General features: G+C 44.0%; 1 protein-coding gene and 1 long non-coding RNA gene across 2 annotated transcripts; one reads left to right on the forward strand and one right to left on the reverse strand.

Annotated features, from left to right (window-relative positions):
• Positions 1–1,912: 1,912 nt before the first annotated feature.
• Positions 1,913–22,902, forward strand: LOC135512312 (uncharacterized). Its single transcript, XR_010451396.1, has 3 exons — positions 1,913–2,218; positions 20,859–21,004; positions 21,894–22,902. It is a non-coding gene; the product is annotated as an uncharacterized LOC135512312 (long non-coding RNA).
• Positions 2,414–9,429, reverse strand: LOC135512311 (putative pre-mRNA-splicing factor ATP-dependent RNA helicase DHX32). Its single transcript, XM_064934214.1, has 11 exons — positions 8,933–9,429; positions 8,337–8,530; positions 7,030–7,402; positions 6,677–6,910; positions 6,471–6,564; positions 6,220–6,369; positions 5,075–5,266; positions 4,755–4,895; positions 4,431–4,621; positions 3,985–4,175; positions 2,414–3,094 (listed from the first exon to the last, which is right to left on the reverse strand). Exons 1-11 carry the CDS (start codon positions 9,197–9,199, stop codon positions 2,920–2,922), a joined length of 2,202 nt encoding a protein of 733 aa, XP_064790286.1. The 5' UTR covers positions 9,200–9,429; the 3' UTR covers positions 2,414–2,919.

Below are 22,902 nucleotides of genomic sequence, written 5' to 3' on the forward strand. Positions count from 1 at the left end.
GGAGCATCAGCATTTGTGGGTTCGATTACAGGCTCAAAATGGCCAGAAACAAAGACCTTTCTTCTGAAACTCATTAGTCTATTCTTGTTCTGTGAAATGAAGGCTATTCCATGTGAGAAATTGCCAATAAACTGAAGATCTGGTCCAACACTGTGTACTACTCCCTTCACAGAAAAGCGCAAACTGGCTCTAACCAGAATAGAAAGAGGAGTGGGAGGCCCCAGTGCACAACTGAGCAAGAGGACAAGTACATTAGTGTCTAGTTTGAGAAACCGACGCCTCGCAAGTCCTCAACTGGCAGCCTCATTAACCTGTCTGGGAACTAGCGGAACCACTCACCAACAGCCAATGGAATTGCAGGGCGCCAAATGCAAATCAACAGAAATCTCATAAATAAAATTTCTCAAACATACAAGTATTAGGCACCGTTTTAAAGATACAATTCTCGTTAATCCAGCCACAGTGTCTGATTTCAAAAATGCCTTACAGCGAAAGCTCCATAAACGATTATGTTAGGTCACCGACAAGTCACAGAAAAACCCAGTCATTTTTCCAGCCAAAGAGAGGAGTCACAAAAAAGCACAAATAGAAATAAAATTAATCACAAACCTTTGATCTTCATCAGATGACACTCATAGGACTTCATGTTACACAATACATGTATGTTTTGTTCGATAAAGTGAATATTTATATCCAAAAATCTAATTTTACATTGCCGTGTTATGTTCAGTAATGTTTTGCTTCCAAAACATGTGGTGATTTTGCGGAGAGCCACATCAATTTACAGAAATACTCATTATAAATGTTGATGAAAATACACCTGTTATGCATGGAACTTTAGATAAACTTCTCCTTAAACTCTTTTGGGATAGGGGGCAGTATTTTCACTTTTGGATGAATCGCGTGCCCAGAGCGACCTGCCGCCTCCTCTGTCCCAGATGCTAATATATTTATGGCACTCTCATGAGACCACTGACTCAGTTCTCATTAGCCCCTCCTTTATAGTAGAATCCTCATTCAAGTTTCTAAAGACGGTTGACATCTAGTGGAAGCCGTAGGAAGTACAACTTTATCCATATCTCAATGTGTAGCTGGAAAATGGCTTAATTTACTAAATCACTATCCCTTTAAGCATAGCTTTGATTAAAAACAATGCCTGTTTTTTTACAATAGAAATAAGGTCGAGGAGCTTCTGAAGACCTATAAGAATGATTACTCTAAGCTACTTCATGCTGAAGACTGCTCCACTCCTCAGACGTGTAGAGCTCTTCCTTGACCTCCTGCAACAGCTGACCCCACAGACAGGAAGTGGGGACCTCTGGGGCAGGGTCATGATGACAACCGAAATAACAGACCCTTTTCAAGGTGTTCAATGCTCTTTGCACCTGCAATTTGAAATTATCACCAGCTGTGCCTTACTACCACATTGAGAAATCCAATTTTGCCTTTTGGTAGATTTTGTTTTACAATTCCTGCACTTCACCTTTTCAACTTACATTGTTTTGTAAAGGGGATTTGGAAATTAAATTACAGATATGCATTTTTCTTTGTTATCCCTAACTAGATGAGGGATACATGAACTTAAACGTTGGAGTACTCGTATCGCAACGGGATTTGGTTTTATAAACCTGAATTATAGTAACTGCTTTGAAGAAACAGGGTATGGAATGAGGCATGTTGCGGAAGCTGAAATTAAGTTAATGTTACAACATTTCAAAGTGAAAATGTGCAATAGCCTGCAGGCAATGTTGAATGCAAATTATTAATTCAAAGGATAATTTGTACTGGTCGCGGTATTTATGTTTGAATGTGTGTGCCTGCATGTTTGCCTTGACTTGAAATAAAGGTTAGTATATATTTCTAATCACCTTGTCTTGGTTCACGTTGGTAACGAGTGTATGAACACTACTACACAACGCCAACCTTAGTGCCAAGAAGTTCAACTTATTTCTGTCTGTATATAAAATGCCCTGGATCTTATGTATGCAGGACTAAAGAGGTCACATGGTGCTGTAATGCCTCATGTAGCTACAATACTGTAATGCACTGTCCCTGAATTAGGTCACCCCCACCCCACCTATCCCTTCTCTCTTCACAGCAGATGGAGCAACAAACCCAAATGATGTCCCTGTGCTACTCTGTTTCTGCTCCTCTGTGCTAATCCGTCTGGGACACACATTTTATGCACTATGACAGCCTAGAGTCATTGAACAGAAAGGTAAGGGAAATGGTCCAACTGAGCAGTGGAGGATAAGGGCAAAGTGTAAAGAATACGCCCATGTGGGTTAAGTGTCTAAGCTGTTTTTTTTTGCTTTTGGACTGACTAAATATACATATTTGAAGCGTTACAGATAGAAATGTAAAGGTCATTTCCGATTGAGGTGACATTTGCAGCATTTACCTTGAATGCATTCTCTAGTGCGGGAACATTGCCTTTACATTTAAATCACGCTGTAATACTGAACTTTCGCAATACGGATTGAATAGAGCCCTAGATTTGCATTTAGGCTAAGTACTCTTCAAACATGCATTTTTAGTGGTGTGTTTATTATTAAACTGCAAGTTCCAAGAAACAACGTACATCCCTGTATATACGTAGGGCTCTATAAATTAAATATACATTGACTAGAAAGGATGCCTATATAAATATTGCTAAAACTAACACATTGGCAATCTGGACAGATAGTGTCACTTTTCATCCCATAATTCAATTCCAGTAATGAACTAATAGCCTGACATTAACATTATTTTTTAGTTTCAATGACTTAAAAGTAACACTGGTGATGAGATGACTGAAAGGTAACACTGGTGATGAGATGACTGAAAGGTAACACTGGTGAAAATGATCATATAATACAGTACCGGAGAATGAGTAGGGAGTTTATGCCTCCAAGACATTCTCAACCAAGGCCTTCACAATCACTGTATGACACAACTGGCGGTGACTTCTGGTATGCTCTCTAGGCTGGGGCTCTTTTGAAGTTTCTTCGCTTTGTAGTGTTCAACTCCATTGTCTAAGATGTTCTGGAGGATGTCCTTGCTCTCGCTGGGAGGCAGGTTGAAGAAGAAGTACTGTGGAGCCATCTGAATGAACCTGGGTAGAGGGAGGGTATCATTGGTGAACATGGAGTTGGACATTGGGCGAGTCAACCCAATATTCTCTGATATATTTGCCTTTTCATTCATTTGGTTCTTGTTCTGATTTCACAGTAAGTATTGTCTTATTCATTTGCACTTGAATTTTAACATAGCACGGGAACATTGGGTCAACTGCAATTATGGAGAGCAACTTGAAATTAATTTGAATTAGTGAGAGGGAATTGAAATTAGTTAGATTATCATAGACCAAAGAACGAGAATCTCCCAATGATGTTCACTGCAATTGACCAAAATTCAGCAATCAAGGATCTATGAATGACACCCAATCTCTTTGTTGGAAATCGCACTTACTGTAACATCAGTCTAACAGTTGCCAGGAGCACCATTTGGTAAACATTTGAGCGATTTAAAAAAAAAAAAAAAAAAAAACATTTCAGAGTGTAACCTAACACGGCATGTGAAGGCTGCCGAGCCTTCTCTGTCATTAACAGTCCCCATTAAACCAGCATCCTCTCTGTAGCTGTGCTATTCCTAATCCCCGTTTAACCAGCTGATACTGGAGGGCAGGATTAAGAACCCCCGCCCGTTACAATCTGACTCTAATGTGCCATGGTGAAGAGCCTGGTGCAAAAAGGAAAGCAGTGTGTGGGAACTCTTGTCACTCCCTGAAGTAAATGTATCTATTGGAGGTTACAAGCTCGACACCGTTCTAACCTATTCATAGATTTGTATTTTATTTAATTATCGTTAATATACTATATTTATATATTTTTTTATGTTTGGATGATTTTGTTGCTGTATATCTTTTGCAAATGGTTACTTCACATCAACAAAGCCCTTTTTGAACAAAGTTCAAAGAACATCCTCCACTTCTAATCCACTTACTCCTCTGGGGATATGTGGGACACGGTGCGGATGCAGTTGTCCTCTGAGAAGGAGTACTGATGGAAGAGGACCCACTCCGGCAGGCCCAGTTTGGGTGTCTTGGTGCCGTAGGCAGAGAAAGGGTGGATCTGGGCCACGTGCTTGTGTGTCAACATAAAGTAATTCCCCGATGAATCCACATCCCTTGCCACCTGAAAGTCATTACAGTATGTCTTTTATAATCACTTCAAGCTTCACTTCAAAAGGAAGTGAACTCGCACATCTGAGATATTTTTTTTTGCAGGTGCATGGGAACAATGTGATAACTTCAAAGAAAAGAGAAACCCGCACACTGCTCTTGCTAATGATACAAGGAAGTAAAAGGTAGATTGTATCTTTCAAGTTTCTTAGTAGTAAACAGTTATCAATTGATAGCTAATGGTAGAAGCGAAGCCATATTACTGTACCTGCATGAAGAAGCCAGCTAGCAGCGCTCTCTTAATGTTGAGAGTGTTTCCCTTGGAGCCAAAGGAAGGCATGGAGACAGGCAGCTCTATCCTCCTCAGGATGTCAGTCAGCTCAGAGTGGATAGCATCAGCCGTCTGCAGGGCAGACAGACTCAGGAAGTAGTCCTGACACCACTTCTCCACACTGACAACTGGAAAATGCCAAACCAGAGAGAGTAAATGAGGGTTTTAGGGTCAATAGCCAATGTTATCCTTATGTTTTAATATATTCTTTTAACGCTGGCTGTATGCACTGTGGCTACAGGTATGCCTATGTGAACTCACAGGGCTCATGCTGGTTCTGTTTGAAAGCCTTGTAGATGTTGATGAGGGTGAAGTGGTCTCCCTCTGGGTGTTGGAACTTCAGGTGACACTGAGAGGCCTCTAGCCTCAACTCCCTTGAGGGGACCAGAAAGCAGCTTGGTGCTAAGAGGGGCAGCGTCAGAGAAGGGGTTAGCACACTAATATTGAGGATAGTGAGGATTGACGTGACTTCACTTTGTATGAGGTGTGCAAGCATGACCACAGCACGGTGGTGGGGTGTGTTAACACAAACCTTTCATGTGGTATACAGACCACAGAGCATAAGTTGAAGTCCCACACACCTGTCAGCATGGCGGCGATGGTGACCACCTCGTTGACACAGTCAAACTCGCAGGAGGCCAGTAGTGTCTTGGCCATCTGGGGCTCCAGGGGGAACTCAGACATGATGATGCCGATCTCAGACAGGTTCCCATCGTCATCCAGGGCTGCTAGATAGTCCAGTTCCTCCAAGGCCTGCATCAGACCCTCAGGATCTGGTGGAAATAACACCGCCACGGAAATGAATCGAACTGTGCGTGACAGAATTGTGAAGTATCTGACTTTGTAAAGAAAGTCACCTGTAAACTATGTGATTACAACCTTGTAAAACAGATTATTTTCAAGGTACAACCAGCAAGCAGGCTAAACTGATTGACATTTAAGTCCTCAATATCCTAATATCAGCTGTGCATCACTATGCAAAATAAATGTTCTGAGAGGCTTTGCTTTACACTGAGGGTTTTGGATGTAACATTGTTTTCAACAAGAGAAAAGCTACAGTATACAGGGCAATAAACATATCAAATGTACTGTCCCGTTATGATCATTATGATGATAGTCTAATCCTGAACAACAGCATCACAACATCAGCAACATAATAATAATTATAACATCACACCCATCAACACACGCTTTCAATCAATGTCATTCAATCATGGGGCTTATAGTGAAATGTCCACATTGCTCAGCTGCACATGATCATTACGCTGTAGTGCTTGGCAGGGCTTACACACACACAGAGAGAGAGAGCATGACTAAACTCATCGTTAATGAGTGTTAGACCTCTATGGCTGCTGCTGCATCACTAGGCCAGCTCTCCAAACATTGGCTGTAGAACAGTGCTTGTCAGCTCAGCTAACGCATGCCTCACCGACCTCCAATAGAACCCAATACCACACAACAGGCCTGTTTGTACTGGACACACGGGAAAAAACGAAATAACTGAGCTCAACCCAAAATGTGTCTCTCTACAGGATGCATGGAGCTCAAAAACTTAAATACAAATGTTATTGCCTTGTGCATTAAGAATGTAATTTAATTTTGCTGATGTATCACTCCACTCAGTTTGTATACATTTAGCTGCCCTGTCACATATGTACTGTAGATACAATAAAAAAAAGTTATGTTGAAGAAAGGGCCTGTACGTGTTCAGCCTGTCTTGCTGTACCTGGCCTGTCGATAAAGTCACAGCGGCCCAGACCGCCGATGTCCATCCTCTTCAGGAAGAGCACTGTGGATGTGATGTCAGACTCAAGGATGTGGGGGCGTGTCTCACTGGGCAGGGGTGTGTCCTCTGGGTACAGACAAAAACTCTTCCCTGCGGGAAATGATGCTCTCAGGTTAGCAAGAACACATGACCCTCCAAACAGTGTGACTTCAATACCTGGACTTTGTTACTGATTTCAGTCTTCGTCATACCTGTTGGTCCTACAAGCTGTTTGCGGCTTTCTGCTTGGATCCGACTGATAGGTTGAATGGCGACTGAGTTCGCCCTGATCCTAGGGTTATAAACCTATAACACGAGGACCCCCCCCCCCACACTAATTACCATTTATTACAATATTGTTGCCAAAAAGGGGTACAAAGGTTTGCTTAAAATAACTACTCAGCAATAAGTTACTCACATTTCTTTTCTGGACACCGGCATCAATGACAAAGTTCAGCATGTGCACAGCCCAAAAGAGGTCTTCATTTGGACTGGAGGTGAGGAATACTCTTCTGCACCGGCCTTCCTCTTCACTCGGCATTGGCAGAGTTCCACCCAGCCCAGGGTGCACCGAGATAGGGAGAAGTTCCCCTAGATGTGTGGGTATATTGGCCTCCTCGCGAAGGAGAATATCACGGGCAAGATCTATCTCCTAATAAAACACAAGAGAAGGTTGAGTAATGCTGTTGTCGAAGCAACAGTTGCCATGGTATGGCTTCTTCCACGTTCCCAGACTGTAGACTAGGATATGACATTTTAAGAAGATCTTACTTGAGTTGTGGCCAAAAACACGACTATATCCCCTTCCTCTTGGGAGTGGTGTATCTCCAGAACCAGACGCAGGGCAGAGCAGAAGTAGTCCTTGTGGCTGGTACCAGTATACACCACCTCCGCTGAACATACCCCCTCCAGCTGGATCAGTGGGACATTCTTGTAGTGGCCCAGTAGTTTGGGTCCTGGGTGTGTAGCTGTGAGGAGCACCACGCGGAGCTCGGGCCTCTGCAGGGTGATGTCTTTGAGAAGGCCCAGTAGAACATCTGTACTGACCGTCCTCTCGTGGGCTTGGTCGATGACGATGACACCGTAGTGCTCCAGCATGGGGTCTGACATCATCTCTCTGAGCAGCATGTCATCAGTGCAGTACCTGGGGTGGTGAAGAAGAAAATGGTCGCAAACAGGCGTAGGGTAACATTTTGTGGGAGTAGCATATGTGTTGATAAAGTTCTATTAAAGTGAAAAATCAAGTACATACACTCTATTTACAAAAACATAAAATCAATCAATTTTAGTGCTCTAATAGCAAATTAAAGCCAAAGGTGTAAGACAACATTCATTAGGAGATGAATAGCCGTCCTCCTGGAAGGGTCCTTAATGAAGCTGCTGTGCTTGGCTACTTTGTGTAATTTAGGGCTCTATTCAATCTGTATCGCTGAAGTGTTACAGATTGCCCGATAGAAATGTGAGGGTAAACCCTTACTCTTAGAAAAAGGTTTCTTTGGCTGTCCCTATAGGATAACCCTTTTTGGATCCAGTTAGGATCCTTTTTGGTTCCAGGTAGAACCATTTTGGATTCCATGTAGAAACCTTGTGGAAAGGGTTCTACATGGAACCCAAAAGGATTCTCTACCTGGAACCAAAATCATTCTATCTGGAACCAAAAAGGGTTCTTTAAAGGGTTCTCCTATGGGGACAGTCGAAGAACCCTTTGAGGTTCTAGATAGCAACCTTTTTTCTAAGAGTGTAGTTATTAGTCTAGTCAGTAGATTCATTAGGTCTCCCTGTCTGCCTGTTTTCTTAGTTTGCCTTGGGTCTTTGTTCCTCGGCTGACTTATGGCAGTGAGAGACGCGGGAGTGTGGCATATGGTCAGAGTGAGAGCTGGGCAGCTGCAGGGGAGCCCCAAGAAAAGAGGCTCCTCAACTCTTTTGTTCAGTTCTTTAAAAAAAGAAATGACAGCCACCAAGAAGGCGGGGGGTGGTGAGGGGGGTGATGTAAGTGTGTGAGTGTGTATGAGACAAATAGTGTGTGTGTGTGTTTGTGAATTGGTGTGTGAGCAATGTGTGTAATAGTGTTTACAGACCTGAGAACAGTGTCACCAGAGCAGCATGTCTCTAGGGGGATGCTGTAGCCCACTTCATGGCCGATGTTGACATCCATCTCATCAGCGACACGCAGGGCCAGATCCACTGTATGTTGCCTGTGGACCTGGGTGCACACCACCATGCCATTCTGGTACTGGACAGCCAGGCAGAACTCTGCACACCACTGGGGGATCTGAGCATGCCACAGGAGGGAAAGATAAGAACATGAAACATACTGCCACAACAGATTATCCTTTCTAATCACGTCCTTCAGTCATAATTAGAGCGTTAAACCCAAAACCCCTCATTTCACTTACCAGTTTGAATATCTCTCTTTTCTCCTGAAGTGTGCACTGGTTCAGTACTCCCCACTAATGTAAAAATATTGAATTAGTATGGGAGTGGGCTAGAGGGAGATTCCACCATAGGCCTATTTCTTATACCAGTCATTTTCTTTCAAATTCATTATGGAAATTGAACAAGTGCACCCTTTGGGAGAAAGGAAAGATTTTTGGGATGCAGTCAATAGTAACTGCATCACACACATATTTTTGTGAGATAAAACCTAGTTATTATCAGAGAGTAATCAACTCACCTGAGAGCTTCTGCCAGTTCTTGCCGTGCCAGAGACAATAATAAACTGCCTGTTGGCCAGCTTGTCCATGAAATCACACTTGGCTTTCCAAACTGGCAGATCCATTCTTTCCTTCAGTAATGTGTAATATCGAGAGGAGTATGGTAGTCCGTCAAACCGATTAAGCTCCAAAACATCACCATATTCTACAACTTCTTGACCTGCTCCTTCTGTTTCGAAGGCTACTCTATCCTCCCAATACTTCTCTCCGGTTATGCCCTGCGCCATGGCTGAAATGGATTACGCGCTCCTTTCTTTACCCAATCGAGAGATAGGCTACGCGCTAACAGAAATAGCCTCCACCATGCAGATAATTTAAAGAAAGTTTACGTGATTTTATATAATTCGAAGTCGGTTGTTCAAACTAAATAAAATTGCTTTGAATGAATGCCCCTGCCCTGCTCCAAACTGGGAGAGCCTGAATAACGAAACACACTCCAGCGACCGTGAAGGCTGACTAGTCATGTGGCCACTAATCCCTGAGTCCAACAGATGAGACGAGGTTCAATGATGGAACAGGCCAGCCAGGGCATAATAGAATAGAGAACAATAGTTTGAATAGAACATGACCAGCGTGGGGGAGGTGTGTGCGGCTGTGCACAGCTGCATGGTTAATACTATATTGTGCAATATAACATTTGCAACAATGGTGAAAACATAGCGAATGAGATGAATATTGCAACAGTAGCAATACATCACAGCGTTGTCCAAACTTCGAAGGATTTCCCGCACGTCAGGTTTTCCTGCAACTGCCACAGTGTGGTTCCCATAGCAACCATCAACGGTCATCAAAAAGGCATTCATTATGCAGTGTGAAAAACGTTTCACGAGTTAGCTAACGTAGCTAGCTACTTTTTCACTGCGGCCCTAGAGTTGATCGGTCTTCTAACAAAATCATCTGTATCATCCGACTGGTTTGGCTTGCAACCAGTTATGACCCATTTATGTAAAGATGATACTCTCCCGAACACGATTTGCTCTATGATCCACACAACGCCCCAACAAGCGTCATGGAGCAGCCGATCTGCCAACTTATGTCTGTAGCGTCTGAACAGTAGGCTACACAGTAATATGTAATGTACGGTCAATTACCGTGAGACTGGCAGTATTTTGCATGACAATAGCCTGCGGATAAAATGTTATGACTGCCACAGCCCTAACTCAATACAAGCAGCTAAACGTTTACCCACGCCTTATCCCTTTCAATGTCTGTGCTGTTCTTGGGGCTGCCTTAAACCATTCAAGCCACCATCTCCTCGTCATTGGTAAAGTGGGTCACCATAGCATTGACCATGGACAGGCCCACTAGAGAAATGGACCTGCTTCTCTGTGGAAGAGATGGACCCCAAATCACACACATACTGTAGAGGTGCATGCATGTATGCTTGTTAATTCCATGTGTAACTCTGTGTTGTTGTATGTGTCTAACTGCTTTGATTTATCTTGGCCAGGTCGCAGTTGCAAATGAGAACTTGTTCTTAACTAGCCTACCTGGTTAAATAAAGGTGAATACATTTTTTTTTTTAAATGCAGTGTTGATTTTAGCAGATTACTTTCTGGGGATTTTTGTCGACTTGATTCATAATGATGACTGCCAGACAAGATTTTGAAAGTATGATGTTGACATGATCAGCCAATCAAATCTACTGTACATAAAACTGATTTGACATAATTTTATCTGTGGCCAATGACCTTGAGCCTTATTGGATCGGCATTTCTAATGTAACTCTATGGCGCCACCCAAGGGGCTCGATTTTTGAGGTCTCCCCTTAGACTTGGTGGTGATGTAGTGTCCTCATGAGTGACAGAACACTGAGCCAATCACGGCGCAACGCTCCATATTTTCTGCTGGCTCATCCCACCACCACAGAATGCACTGAACTAGGCTGAAACGCCTGCATTTTGGAGCTGCCTTACTCAAGAAAACAATAGAGACCATGTTTGTATGCGGCTTTATAAACTCATGACATATATATTTTTTCACATTGTTTGCAAAATGATATGCGACACGTATAAATGGAAAAATGACATGCAAAACAGGCAAGCCCTACCTGCCCTGAATGACGGGTCGCCACTGGGTGCATGGGTAAAATCACAGGGGAAGCTAGAAAAAAAAGCCATATTACAACCTACAACCTCTATAATCCGTTATTTCATATGCCTTGTGACTGTGATACAGTGCATTTGGAAAGTATTCCGACTCTGACCTTTTCCAAATTTTGTTACGTTACAGCCTTATTCTTTTTTCAATTTAAAGTTTTATTAAGTTTTCTTGTTTTTCAATCAACCAACAAAACTCATTCCACATTCACAGATGTGACAGGCTTTAAAAATAACATTAAAATATATAATAATAAAAATACAATTAAAATGTAAAAAAAAAATGTTTTTTGGGGTGTACAGTATATACACCAAAAAAACCTTATTTAAAAATAAAATTATATTTTTTTATTTTAATTGAATTTGTATTGTTATTTTTATTATATATTTTAATTATACATACACATATATACACATATCTATATATACACACACATACACATACGTACACATATACATACATACAGGGGGGCAAAAAAGTATTTAGTTAGCCACCAATTGTGCAAGTTCTCCCACTTAAAAATATGAGAGAGGCCTGTAATTTTCATCATAGGTACACTTCAACTATGCCAGACAAAATTAGAAAAAAAATCCAGAAAATCACATTGTAGGATTTTTAATTAATTTATTTGCAAATGATGGTGGAAAATAAGTATTTGGTCAATAACAAAAGTTTATCTCAATACTTTGTTATATACCCTTTGTTGGCAATGACAGAGGTCAAACGGTTTTTGTGAGTCTTCACAAGGTTTTCACACACTGTTGCTGGTATTTTGGCCCATTCCTCCATGCAGATCTCCTCTAGAGCAGTGATGTTTTGGGGCTGTTGCTAGGCAACACAGACTTTCAACTCCCTCCAAAGATTTTCTATGGGGTTGAGATCTGGAGACTGGCTAGGCCACTCCAGGACCTTGAAATGCTTCTTACGAAGCCACTCCTTCGTTGCCTGGGCGGTGTGTTTGGGATCATTGTCATGCTGAAAGACCCTGCCACGTTTCATCTTCAATGCCCTTGCTGATGGAAGCAGTTTTTCACTCAAAATCTCACGATACATGGCCCCATTCATTCTTTCCTTTACACGGATCAGTCGTCCTGGTCCCTTTGCAGAAAAACAGCCCCAAAGCATGATGTTTCCAGCCCCATGCTTCACAGTATGTATGGTGTACTTTGGATGCAACTCAGCATTCTTTTTCCTCCAAAGACGACGAGATGAGTTTTTAACAAAACGTTATGTTTTGGTTTCATCTGACCATATGACATTCTCCCAATCTTCTTCTGGATCATCCAAATGCTCTCTAGCAAACTTCAGACGGGCCTGGACATGTACTGGCTTAAGCAGGGGGACACGTCTGGCACTGCAGGATTTGAGTCCCTGGCGGCGTAGTGTGTTACTGATGGTAGGCTTTGTTACTTTGGTCCCAGCTCTCTGCAGGTCATTCACTAGGTCCCCCCGTGTGGTTCTGGGATTTTTGCTCACCGTTCTTGTGATCATTTTGACCCCACGGGGTGAGATCTTGCGTGGAGCCCCAGATCGAGGGAGCTTATCAGTGGTCTTGTATGTCTTCCATTTCCTAATAATTGCTCCCACAGTTGATTTCTTCAAACCAAGCTGCTTACCTATTGCAGATTCAGTCTTCCCAGCCTGGTGCAGGTCTACAATTTTGTTTCTGGTGTCCTTTGACAGCTCTTTAGTCTTGGCCATAGTGGAGTTTGGAGTGTGACTGTTTGAGGCTGTGGACAGGTGTCTTTTATACTGATATCAAGTTCAAACAGGTGTCATTAATACAGGTAACGAGTGGAGGACAGAGGAGCCTCTTAAAGAAGAAGTTACAGGTCTGTGAGAGCCAGAAATCTTGCTTGTTTGTAGGTGACCAAATACTTATTTTCCACCATAATTTGCATATAAACTCATTAAAAATCCTACAATGTGATTTTCTGGATTTTTTTTTCTAATTTTGTCTGTCATAGTTGAAGTGTACCTATGATGAAAATTACAGGCCTCTCTCATCTTTTTAAGTGGGAGAACCTGCACAATTGGTGGCTGACTAAATACTTTTTTGCCCCACTGTATATACATACATTCACACCCATACACACACACATATCCTACATACCTACACGTACTCACAAAGAACAATAACAAAAAAAACATAAAACTTGCAGCAGCACTATCAAGGTTCTTATTAGCTATTTCTAGCCTTCGCTGAGACGACGAGCTGATAATTTGTTTTTAGATTTTACAGCACCTTCCACAACATGTATCTGCTCATTTCCCTAATCACCCCGTTCACTCTGTCCAGTTTGAAATATAGTTGAATAGTGGAGACCAGAGTCTATCAAACTTGGGCTTTCTCTTCTGGAGGTCATAAGTGAGCTTTTCAAGAGGGGGAAAGTCAACAATCTGGTCAATCCACATTTTAAATGTAGGAGGGGTATTAGAGGCCCACAATAGAAGAATACATTTCTTAGCAAAGTATGTAATAGTCGTAAGCAAATTTTCTCTGTCAGGATCAAGAACAAAGTCCTGCTGGGCATTAAGAAGATAAATACACGGGGTCATATCAAACTGTACCTCTAGTATTTTCTGTGCATCAGAAATCTGGCAATCTCTCTACAGCTCCAAAATACATGCATATAGGTTCCATCTTTTACAGTTAGGAGACATATCTGTTTTCATTCTATGGAGTCTCAAAGGAATGTAATAACATTTGTACAAACATTTGTAAACATTTTTACATTAGTAGAGGTGCAGTATACCCTGTCGCAAACCTTCTCAGAAAGGAGTCTATAGATATAAGATATTTTGCTTTTAATGCTTTTAATGGTAATTGTGCTGTGACAAGAAGGGTTTCAACTTTATTCAACTGAGTTCTAAACCTCCTCTTGGAAGTAAATGAGGAAATGACATGTCTAATTTGAAGATATATTTTTTAAATGGGATCTTGGCACAATGAATTTCACTGCAGATGTCACTTTCTGACATTTATTTCCTTTGTTTTGTCATTATTTAGTATGGTCAGGGCGTGAGTTGGGGTGGGCAGTCTATGTTTGTTTTTCCATGATTTGGGTATTTCTATGTTTCGGCCTAGTATGGTTCTCAATCAGAGGCAGGTGTCATTAGTTGTCTCTGATTGAGAATCATATTTAGGTAGCCTGGGTGTCACTGTGTGTTTTGTGGGTGATTGTTCCTGTCTCTGTGTTTGCACCAGATAGGGCTGTTTGTGGTTTTCCACGTTTATTGTTTTGTAGTGTTTGTGTTTATCTTTTTTTATTAAACATTAATCAATATAACCACGCTGCTTTTTGTCCGCCTCTCCTTCAAGTAAAGAAAACCGTTGGGAGGAAATACTGGCTGGAAGAGATCGCCTCCCATGGGAACAGGTGGAGGCACTTTGGAGAGCAGAGGCAGCCGGAGAGAGGAGCCGGCGATACGAGGGAACACGGTTGGCAAGGAAGCCCGGGAGTCAGCCCCAAAAATTTCTTGGGAGGGGGGCTAACAGGGAGTATGGTGACGCCAGGTAAGAGACCTACGCCAACTTCCTGTGCTTAACGGGGGGCTAGAGAGACCGGGGAGGCACCGTGTTATGCTGTGGTGCGCACGGTGTCTCCAGTGCGGGTGCATAGCCCCGTGCGGTACATACCAGCTCCGCGTATCGGCCGGGCTAGTGTGAGCATCGAGCCAAGTGCCATGAAGCTGGCTCTACGCATCTGGTCCCCAGTGCGTCTCCTTGGGCCGGCTTACGTGGCACCAGCCTTGCGCACGGTGTCCCCGGTTCACCTGCATAGCACAGTGCGGGCTATTCCACCTCGCCGCACTGGCAGGGCGACCGGGAGCATTCAACCGGGTAAGGTTGGTCAGGCTCGGTGCTCAAGAGCTCTAGTGCGCCTGCACGGTCTGGTCTATCCGGTACCACCTCCACACACCAGCCCTCCGGTGGCAGCTTCCCGCACCAGGCTTCCTGTGCGTGTCCTCGGCCCAGTGCCACCAGGGCCAGCACCATGCATCAGGCCTACAGTGTGCCTCGCCTGTCCAGTGCTGCCGGAGTCTCCCGCCTGTTCGGCGCTGCCAGAGCTCCCGCCCCTCAGTCCAGAGGCGCTAGAGCCCCTCAGTCCAGTGCTGCCAGAGTCTCCCGCCTGTCCAGCGCTGCTAGAGCCTTCCTCTCCAGCGTTGCCGGAGCTTCCCGTCTGCCCAGCGCCATCTGAGCTTCCCGTCTGCCCAGCGCCCTCAGAGTCGCCAGTCTGCCCAGCGCCGCCTGAGCCACCCGTCTGCCCAGCGCCATCTGAGCTACCCGTCTGCCCAACGCCGCCTGAGCCACCCGTCTGCCCAGCGCCGCCTGAGCCACCCGTCTGCCCAGCGCCGCCAGTCTGCCCAGCGCCGCCAGTCTGCAAGGAGCCGCCAGTGCCGCCAGTCTGCAAGGAGCCGCCAGTCTGCAAGGAGCTGCCAGTGCCGCCAGTCAGCCAGGGGCCGCCAGTGCCGCCAGTCACCCAGGGGCCGCCAGAGCCCCTCAGCCCAGAGGCGCCAGAGCCCCTCAGCCCCGAGCTTCCGCCCCTCAGCCCCGAGCTTCCGCCCCCTGTCCCGAGCTTCCGCCCCTCTGTCCCGAGCTTCCGCCCCTCTGTCCCGAGCTTCCGCCCCTCTGTCCCGAAAACAGAAAGCTCCACTCCATCCTGTCAAATGCCTTCTCAGCATCCAGTGAAGCCAGCAGGACAGGGGTCTTCTGTGTGTTTACTTGATCAATAATATCAAAAAGACGGAGAATGTTATCAGAAGAGTATCTGTCTCTTAATAAATCCAGTTTGGTCCGCTTTTATTATTTTGGGAAGAAGAGTGTGTAGTCTTTTGGCGAGCAATTTGGTAATTATTTTGTAGTCGAAATCCAACAAGCTTATGGGCTGGAAGGACGAGCAGGATAGGGGGTCCTTGTCCTTTTTGAGCAACACAGTAATGCGAGCTGTGTGCATTGAGTCTGGGAGAACTCCGTTTTTGGAAAAATCCTCCAGCATTGGCATGAAGATGGGGCTGAGCTGGGGCCAAAAAGCTTTGTAGAACTCACAGGGGAATCCATCTGGGCCTGGGGACTTATTAGGTGGCAAGGAGGTAATTGCCTCCAGGATCTCCTCAGGAGTGAAGGGGGAGTTGAGATCTTCTTGGTCGGTCTCTGATAGTTTAGGTAGCGAGATTCCCTCTAGGAAAGAGTGGAGTTCTGCCTCTGTGTGTTTTCTCGCAGAGGTATATAGTTTGCAGTAAAAATCATGAAAAGTTAAATTTATCTTTTTGGGTCGTATGTGACCTCGTCCTCTGCTGTTCGGATAGCCATGATTGTACGCTCTGACTGATACTTTTTTAATTGGTAAGCAAGCAATCTACTGGGTCTATTGCTATACTCATGGTATTTCTGTTTAGTAAAGAAAACCTTTTTTTATCTCCCGAGTGTAGTCCAAATTCAGTTTAGCTTTGGCTGCTTTAAGATGACTCCAGGAGGTGCTGTCTGGGGATTGTTTATGTATTCTTTCACAGCATTCCAGCTCCCTCTCAAGATCTAGCCTGTGTGCTTCCATTGCTTTTTTCTTAGAGGAAGCATATGCAATTAGATGACCTCTTAGTGTGGCTTTAGCAGCATCCCACATTGTGGCCGGAGAAACAGGAGAATCTTTGTTGTCTTGTGTGTAGTTGTCTGTCCATGTAGTTACCAATGTATGGAACGCTTCATTTGATAGCATGGAGGTGTTGAATTTCCAGCTCTTTGACCTCGGGATGTTTTTGACGAGGTCCAAGTGGAGGTGGACAAAGGCGTGATCTGAAAGTGCTATGGGTCCGATTTTACATGTGGTTGAATTTATGAAACTCTTTGGGATAAAAATGTAATCTATACGGGAGTAGGTGTTATGGACATTAGAGTAGTATGTATAGTCCATAGATGAGCTATTAGTCTCTCTCCAGATATCTATCAGTCCCATCTCTTTAGTAAGAGAGTTCAACATCTTTGCAGATCTAGGATTTGTGGTGGGGACTTGAGATGATTTGTCTAGGGTTGGGTTAAGGGTACAATTAAAAGCTCCGGCCACCACGCCAAAGGAAACACAATGCTCATTAAACAGGGTTATCATTTTTGACATGAAAGCAGGAGTATCTTGTGTTACGGGCGTATATGTTTAAGATAGTAATTGGTTGACCATACAGTGACCCAGTTATCAAAATAAATCTCCCTTCCGGATCAGATATGTTTTTGTCAATTATGAATGGAACATTCTTCTGGATAAGTATGGCTGTGCCTCTACTGTTTGATTTGAAAGATGAGAAATACACCTGTCCCACCCAAGCTCTGCGGAGTTTGGCATGTTCAGCATCACAGAGGTGTGTCTCTTGTAATAGTGCAATGTCTGCTTTTTCCTTTTTTAGAGCACATAGTATCTTTTTCCATTTTATTGCATGACCTAGACCATGTCAGTTCCATGTCAATAGATTTAAGGTACTAGTCATCGTCATCGAATAGTAATCGAACTTTAGTGCAAGTCATCGCTGGGTAAAAGTGGATAATAGTTACAGCTGCGTTCACATAAAAGGAAAATAAAACAACAATCTCTGAACACCCCAACCGAGTTCCCAAACATCTCGACACATCCTGTTGGATCTATTACCTCCCCGCTCAGTCTCAATTCTGTGTTCCGAAAAGAAAAAAAAACGGGAACAGTTAGCAACGCACAACAAAGAAATGCCTCATCCTCTCCTCTCCGCCCCGCATTGAGTAAATGACAACGTAGCCCCCGTCCAGACCACACTAAAAGAGGGAGAAAATAAAATCAATAGCCCAGCCTACATATACCTCCCCCAAGGGACATAGGGAACCCCAAGTAATAAAAGCAACAACAAAGCATGGAAATAAAAGTAGGCTGAAACATTAGTAGGCCTCGGTTAGACTATAGAGCCGATCCCTCTCAGCTAAAGGAAAATAAATATAGATTGGACTGCTATAGTGACATTTAGCGGGGCGGGTGGGTCTTTGGATATCGGCTATATGTTGTCTTACCTCCTTTAGTAATAGCATTAATCGCATTTAGTCATTGATCCGTTTCTCATTGACCAGGATTGTCTTTCAAAAAACGTTTTGCCTCTTCGGGAGTTTTGAAGTGTCGCTAGGCTCCTTGGTGAAGAATCCTGAGCTCGTTTGGGTATTTGAATCCCCTGAAGATGCCTCGGTCAATGGAGTATTTCTTCACCTCGTCAAACTCTCGGTTCTTTCGGCGTATTCCAGCTGACAGGTCCTGATGTAAAGTGCGTTTGGCGTTTCCCACTGTGATGGTGTTGTTTTTCGCCGCCTGTAGGACTCGTTCCTTGTCGGTGAATCTCAGGAAATGTATGGTGACTGGGCGCGGTGGTTGTCTGGCTGATGGTGGGGGCCTCAGTGCTCGGTGAGCTCTCTCGATTTCTATGGGCCTGTCGGTGGACAGGTGGAGCCACTCGGGAAGTTTGTCTTGCAGGTAACGGATCAGTGGCATGTTTCCCTCTTCTTTTTCGCCCAGATTTAATAGAACACAATTATTCCTTCGCCCCCTGTTTTCCAGGTCCTCTGTTTTCTCTTCCAGATGCTCTATTTTCTTTTTAGCATACGCTATTGTTTCCATGGCATCTGTCAATATGTTTTCCATGGATAGGATTCGCCCCTCTGCCTTGTCCAGGCGCCCCGCGTTTATGGTTCTTGTTGTTGATCTCAGGCAAAGCGTTTTCTAGGATTGTCCCCTTGCCCCCTATCGCACTGAGCTGAGAATTAATGGCATCTAATTTAGTGTTGAGTTCTGTACGTTGGGATCTCAACTCAGAAAGGATGTCTTCGACAGAGTGCGAGGTTGGCATTCGTTGGGCCTCGGGGGGGAGCGGGTTCTCTTGCTCCTGGCTAATGGCGCTAGCTTTTCCTGAAGCTAGCTTCTTCTTGGAGGCTTTTTCCGTCGCTAATGTTCGAGTCCGGGTAAAAATGTCACCTGTAGTGTCGTCTTTTGTAGCCGCCATTACTTTTTTTACTAAAGCTAAAGGAGTTTGAACTTGGAGTGGAGGTAAGATCAGGAATTGGAAACTACTTGTGCGGAGCTCTTAGTTCATGCGGCCATCTCGTTCAAGGGTCCCGTGATCCCCTATAGCCTTATTCTAAAATGGATAAAATGCCGCCCCCCCCTCATCAATCTACACACAATACCCCATAATGATAAAGCAAAAACTGTTTCTTCAAAAACATTTCAAATGTATAACATTTTTAAACATAAATATTACATTTACATACAGTAAGAATTCAGACCCTTTACTCAGTACTTTGTTGAAGCACCTTTGGCAGCGATTACAGCCATAAGTCTTCTTGGGTATGACGCTACAAGTTTGGCACACCTGTATTTGGGGACTTTCTCCCTCTCTTCTCTGCAGATCCTCTCAAGCTCAATCAGGTTGGCGAGCTTTGCTGCACAGCTATTTTCAGGTCTCTCGAGAGATGTTAGATCAGGTTCAAGTCTGGGCTCTGGCTGGGCCACTCAAGGAAATTCAGAGACTTGTCCAGAGACAAGCCACTCCTGCATTGTCTCGGCTATGTGCTTAGGGTCATTGTCCTGTTGGAAGGTGAACCTTCGCCCCATTCAGGTCCTGAGCGCTTTGGAGCAGGATTTCATCAAGGATGTCTCTGTATTTTGCACCGTTCATCTTTTCCTCGATCCTGACTAGTCTCCCAATCCCTGCCACTAAAGAACATCCCCACAAAATGATGCTGCCACCACCATGCTTCACTGTAGGGATAGTGCCAGGTTTCTTCCAGACGTGACGCTTGGCATTGAGTCCAAAGGGTTCCATCCGTGACCTTGACAATTTAATTTAAAGACCCTTGCTCCCTTCGGTCTCAATGTGGACTTTGATATGAAGTCATTCTTGTGATTATTATGATTTTGGTATTCATTGTAAATGTTTGTAGGCCTATTATGTAGCCTAATTGTATCTATGGATTGTATGCTATCCATTCATGTTTTTTATATGTTCTATTTATATCTGTAAATCAACCAATGATATCAAGCCACCCCAGCCATGATTACAGACACCTGTGTGTGTGTCCTTTGAAACTATATAAACTAGTGACCCGCAATGTTTGTCATTATACCCTTATGAAGACAGCTTGTCTGTCAAAACGTGGGTTATTAGTTTATAAAATTATTGCATCTGAGCTCCTAGAGTGTGCGGCTCTCCTTTTCAATCAATTGAATTTACCACAGGTGGACTCCAATCAAGTTGTAGAAACATCTCAAGGATTATCACTGGAAACAGGATGCACCTGACCTCAGTTTTGAGTCTCATAGCACAGGGTCTGAATACTTATGTGAATAAAGTATTTCTGTTTTTTCCTCCTCTCTTTCATGTTGACGAAACAGTCTATCACTTTTATTTGTTGTTGTCTGGCTAAAATACATTCATTCATGGGCAGCGTTAGCTAGTTAACATTAGCCTTCTACATCTAGCTGCATGCTGAACTTCCATCCTCTCAGGCCAGGGTCACAATGTATGAATTAATGGTTGGATCAAAATTGCCGTTATAATCATTGGCCAGTACGGCTGACAGAGGACACCTTGAGGTCATAGCCTACATGATTCAGGATGGCTGGGAGGTGAGATTGGTTTCAGCATTTACGAGCAACACTCTATTCTCTACAGTCAATGTAAAGTGCACTACTTTTAACCAGAGCCTTAGTTTAACTATCCAAAAGGAAAACTAAAGGAAGTGAGTTATAATTTTGAGACTAAAAGGCATGTTGATTGTTGTCTCAGTTGGATGTTAGAGACAACGTGTCCCCCTGACTGGACTCCTTTGATGAGGGTGTCAGCGGTCAGTGGAACCCAGCGGTGGCCTCTCTCCTCATCAGAGCCGGGGCTGATGTCAACACCAGGACAAGGATGGGAAGACGCCACTTATGGTACACTCCAAACACTTCTTCACAAACTTATGTTGTGCCACAAAAGAGGTTACTCATGGGCTTGCTCCTACCTATCTCTCTGATTTGGTCCTGCCGTACATACTTACACGTACGCTACGGTCACAAGACGCAGGCCTCCTAATTGTCCCTAGAATTTCTAAGCAAACAGCTGGATGCAGGGCTTTCTCCTATAGAGCTCCATTTTTATGGAACGGTCTGCCTACCCATGTCAGAGACGCAAACTCGGTCTCAACCTTTGTCTTTACTGAAGACTCATCTCTTCAGTGGGTCATATGATTGAGTGTAGTCTGGCCCAGGAGTGGGAAGGTGAACGGAAAGGCTCTGGAGCAACTGTCTCTTGCTGTCTCTGCCTGGCCGGTTCCCCTCTTTCCACTGGGATTCTCTGCCTCTAACCCTATTACAGGGGCTGAGTCACTGGCTTACTGGGGCTCTCATACCGTCCCTGGGAGGGGTGCGTCACCTGAGTGGGTTGAGTCACTGATGTGATCATCCTGTCTGGGTTGGAGCCCCCCCCTTGGGTTGTGCCGTGGCGGAGATCTTTGTGGGCTATACTCAGCCTTGTCTCAGGATGGTAAGTTGGTGGTTGAAGATATCCCTCTAGTGGTGTCGGGGTTGTGCTTTGGCAAAGTGGGTGGGGTTATATCCTTCCTGTTTGGCCCTGTCCGGGGGTGTCCTCGGATGGGACCACAGTGTCTCCTGACCCCTCCTGTCTCAGCCTCCAGTATTTATGCTGCAGTAGTTTATGTGTCGGGGGGCTAGGGTCAGTTTGTTATATCTGGAGTACTTCTCCTGTCCTATTTGGTGTCCTGTGTGAATTTAAGTGTGCTCTCTCTAATTCTATCTTTCTCTCATTCTTTCTCTCTCTCAGAGGACCTGAGCCCTAGTACCATGCCTCTGGACTACCTGACATGATGACGCCTTGCTGTCCCCAGTCCACCTGGCCGTGCTGCTGCTCCAGTTTCAATTGTTCTGCCTTATTATTATTCGACCATGCTGGGCTGGGTTTCTGTACAGCACTTTGAGATATCAGCCGATGTACGAAGGTCTATATTTGATTTGATTTGATTTTGATTTGCAAACTCATCGAGACTCATGGTACAAACTCATCGAGATACAACAACTTTGTCTGCTTGGTGGCCGTGTTGAACCCCCACGAGTTGCTGGTGCAGTTGTTGTTGTACAGGGCCGACCACGATGTGAAGAACGAGGTAATGACAAGTAACAGCATGGGTTCTGTTTCGATTAGAGCAATTGAAATCATTCTGGAATTGACTGATATTTTTGTCTTTGCAGTTTGGGCCAGGGGCAGCTGAAATAGCAAGGGCCTTTGGGAGAGACGTAATGCTTTCTCCATAAACATTACGGTTGCATTGTACAGTATGTTACTGTTATAGTGAATATATGAGCAAGTGTTGTTTATTATTTTTTCCCTACAGAATTTCATCAGTTTATTAGAAGGACAGAAGAGTATCGTCAGAGATGGTACAGTCCATTAGTAAAGGGCTTAGGTGGACAGCGTCATTTCCCCCCCTAATTTCTAAAAGCTTTATTATTGTTGCTTATTTTTTTAACACATTATATGTATGTATCTAAACCTGCATTTTTACCTGGATATTTGTTTTGCGTAACAAAAGTTTTAACTGTATGAGATTTTTATGGATAAATGAAATAATAAACCATCAAGAATAACCTCAAGACACAAAGGATTGACTTGGTTTCGCTTTACTGTACAGATGTCTGATAAAACCTCATCCTACGAGAGGGAGACACATTTCACTTTGCTGTGCGGATGAGTCATGTATTATTATTTGTAATGTGTTTGTGTTAAGTCTTCTGCCTACATTCGCCTGGACAGTCAGCAAAATAAACGCATTTAA

This window comes from Oncorhynchus masou, chromosome 24 (assembly GCF_036934945.1).
Source record: "Oncorhynchus masou masou isolate Uvic2021 chromosome 24, UVic_Omas_1.1, whole genome shotgun sequence".
Classification (NCBI taxonomy): Eukaryota; Metazoa; Chordata; class Actinopteri; order Salmoniformes; family Salmonidae; genus Oncorhynchus; species Oncorhynchus masou.

Bases quoted from the DNA above. Each gene is read 5' to 3' on its own strand.
- LOC135512311 (XM_064934214.1), bottom strand. From the start codon at position 9,199: ATGGCGCAGGGCATAACCGGAGAGAAGTATTGGGAGGATAGAGTAGCC. The intron at 7,403-8,336 runs GTCTGTAAACAC...TCACCACCCCAG, and splicing joins TCTGGTGACACTGTTCTCAG to GTACTGCACTGATGACATGC. The intron at 4,622-4,754 runs GTGAGTTCACAT...GGCATTTTCCAG, and splicing joins ACAGAACCAGCATGAGCCCT to TTGTCAGTGTGGAGAAGTGG.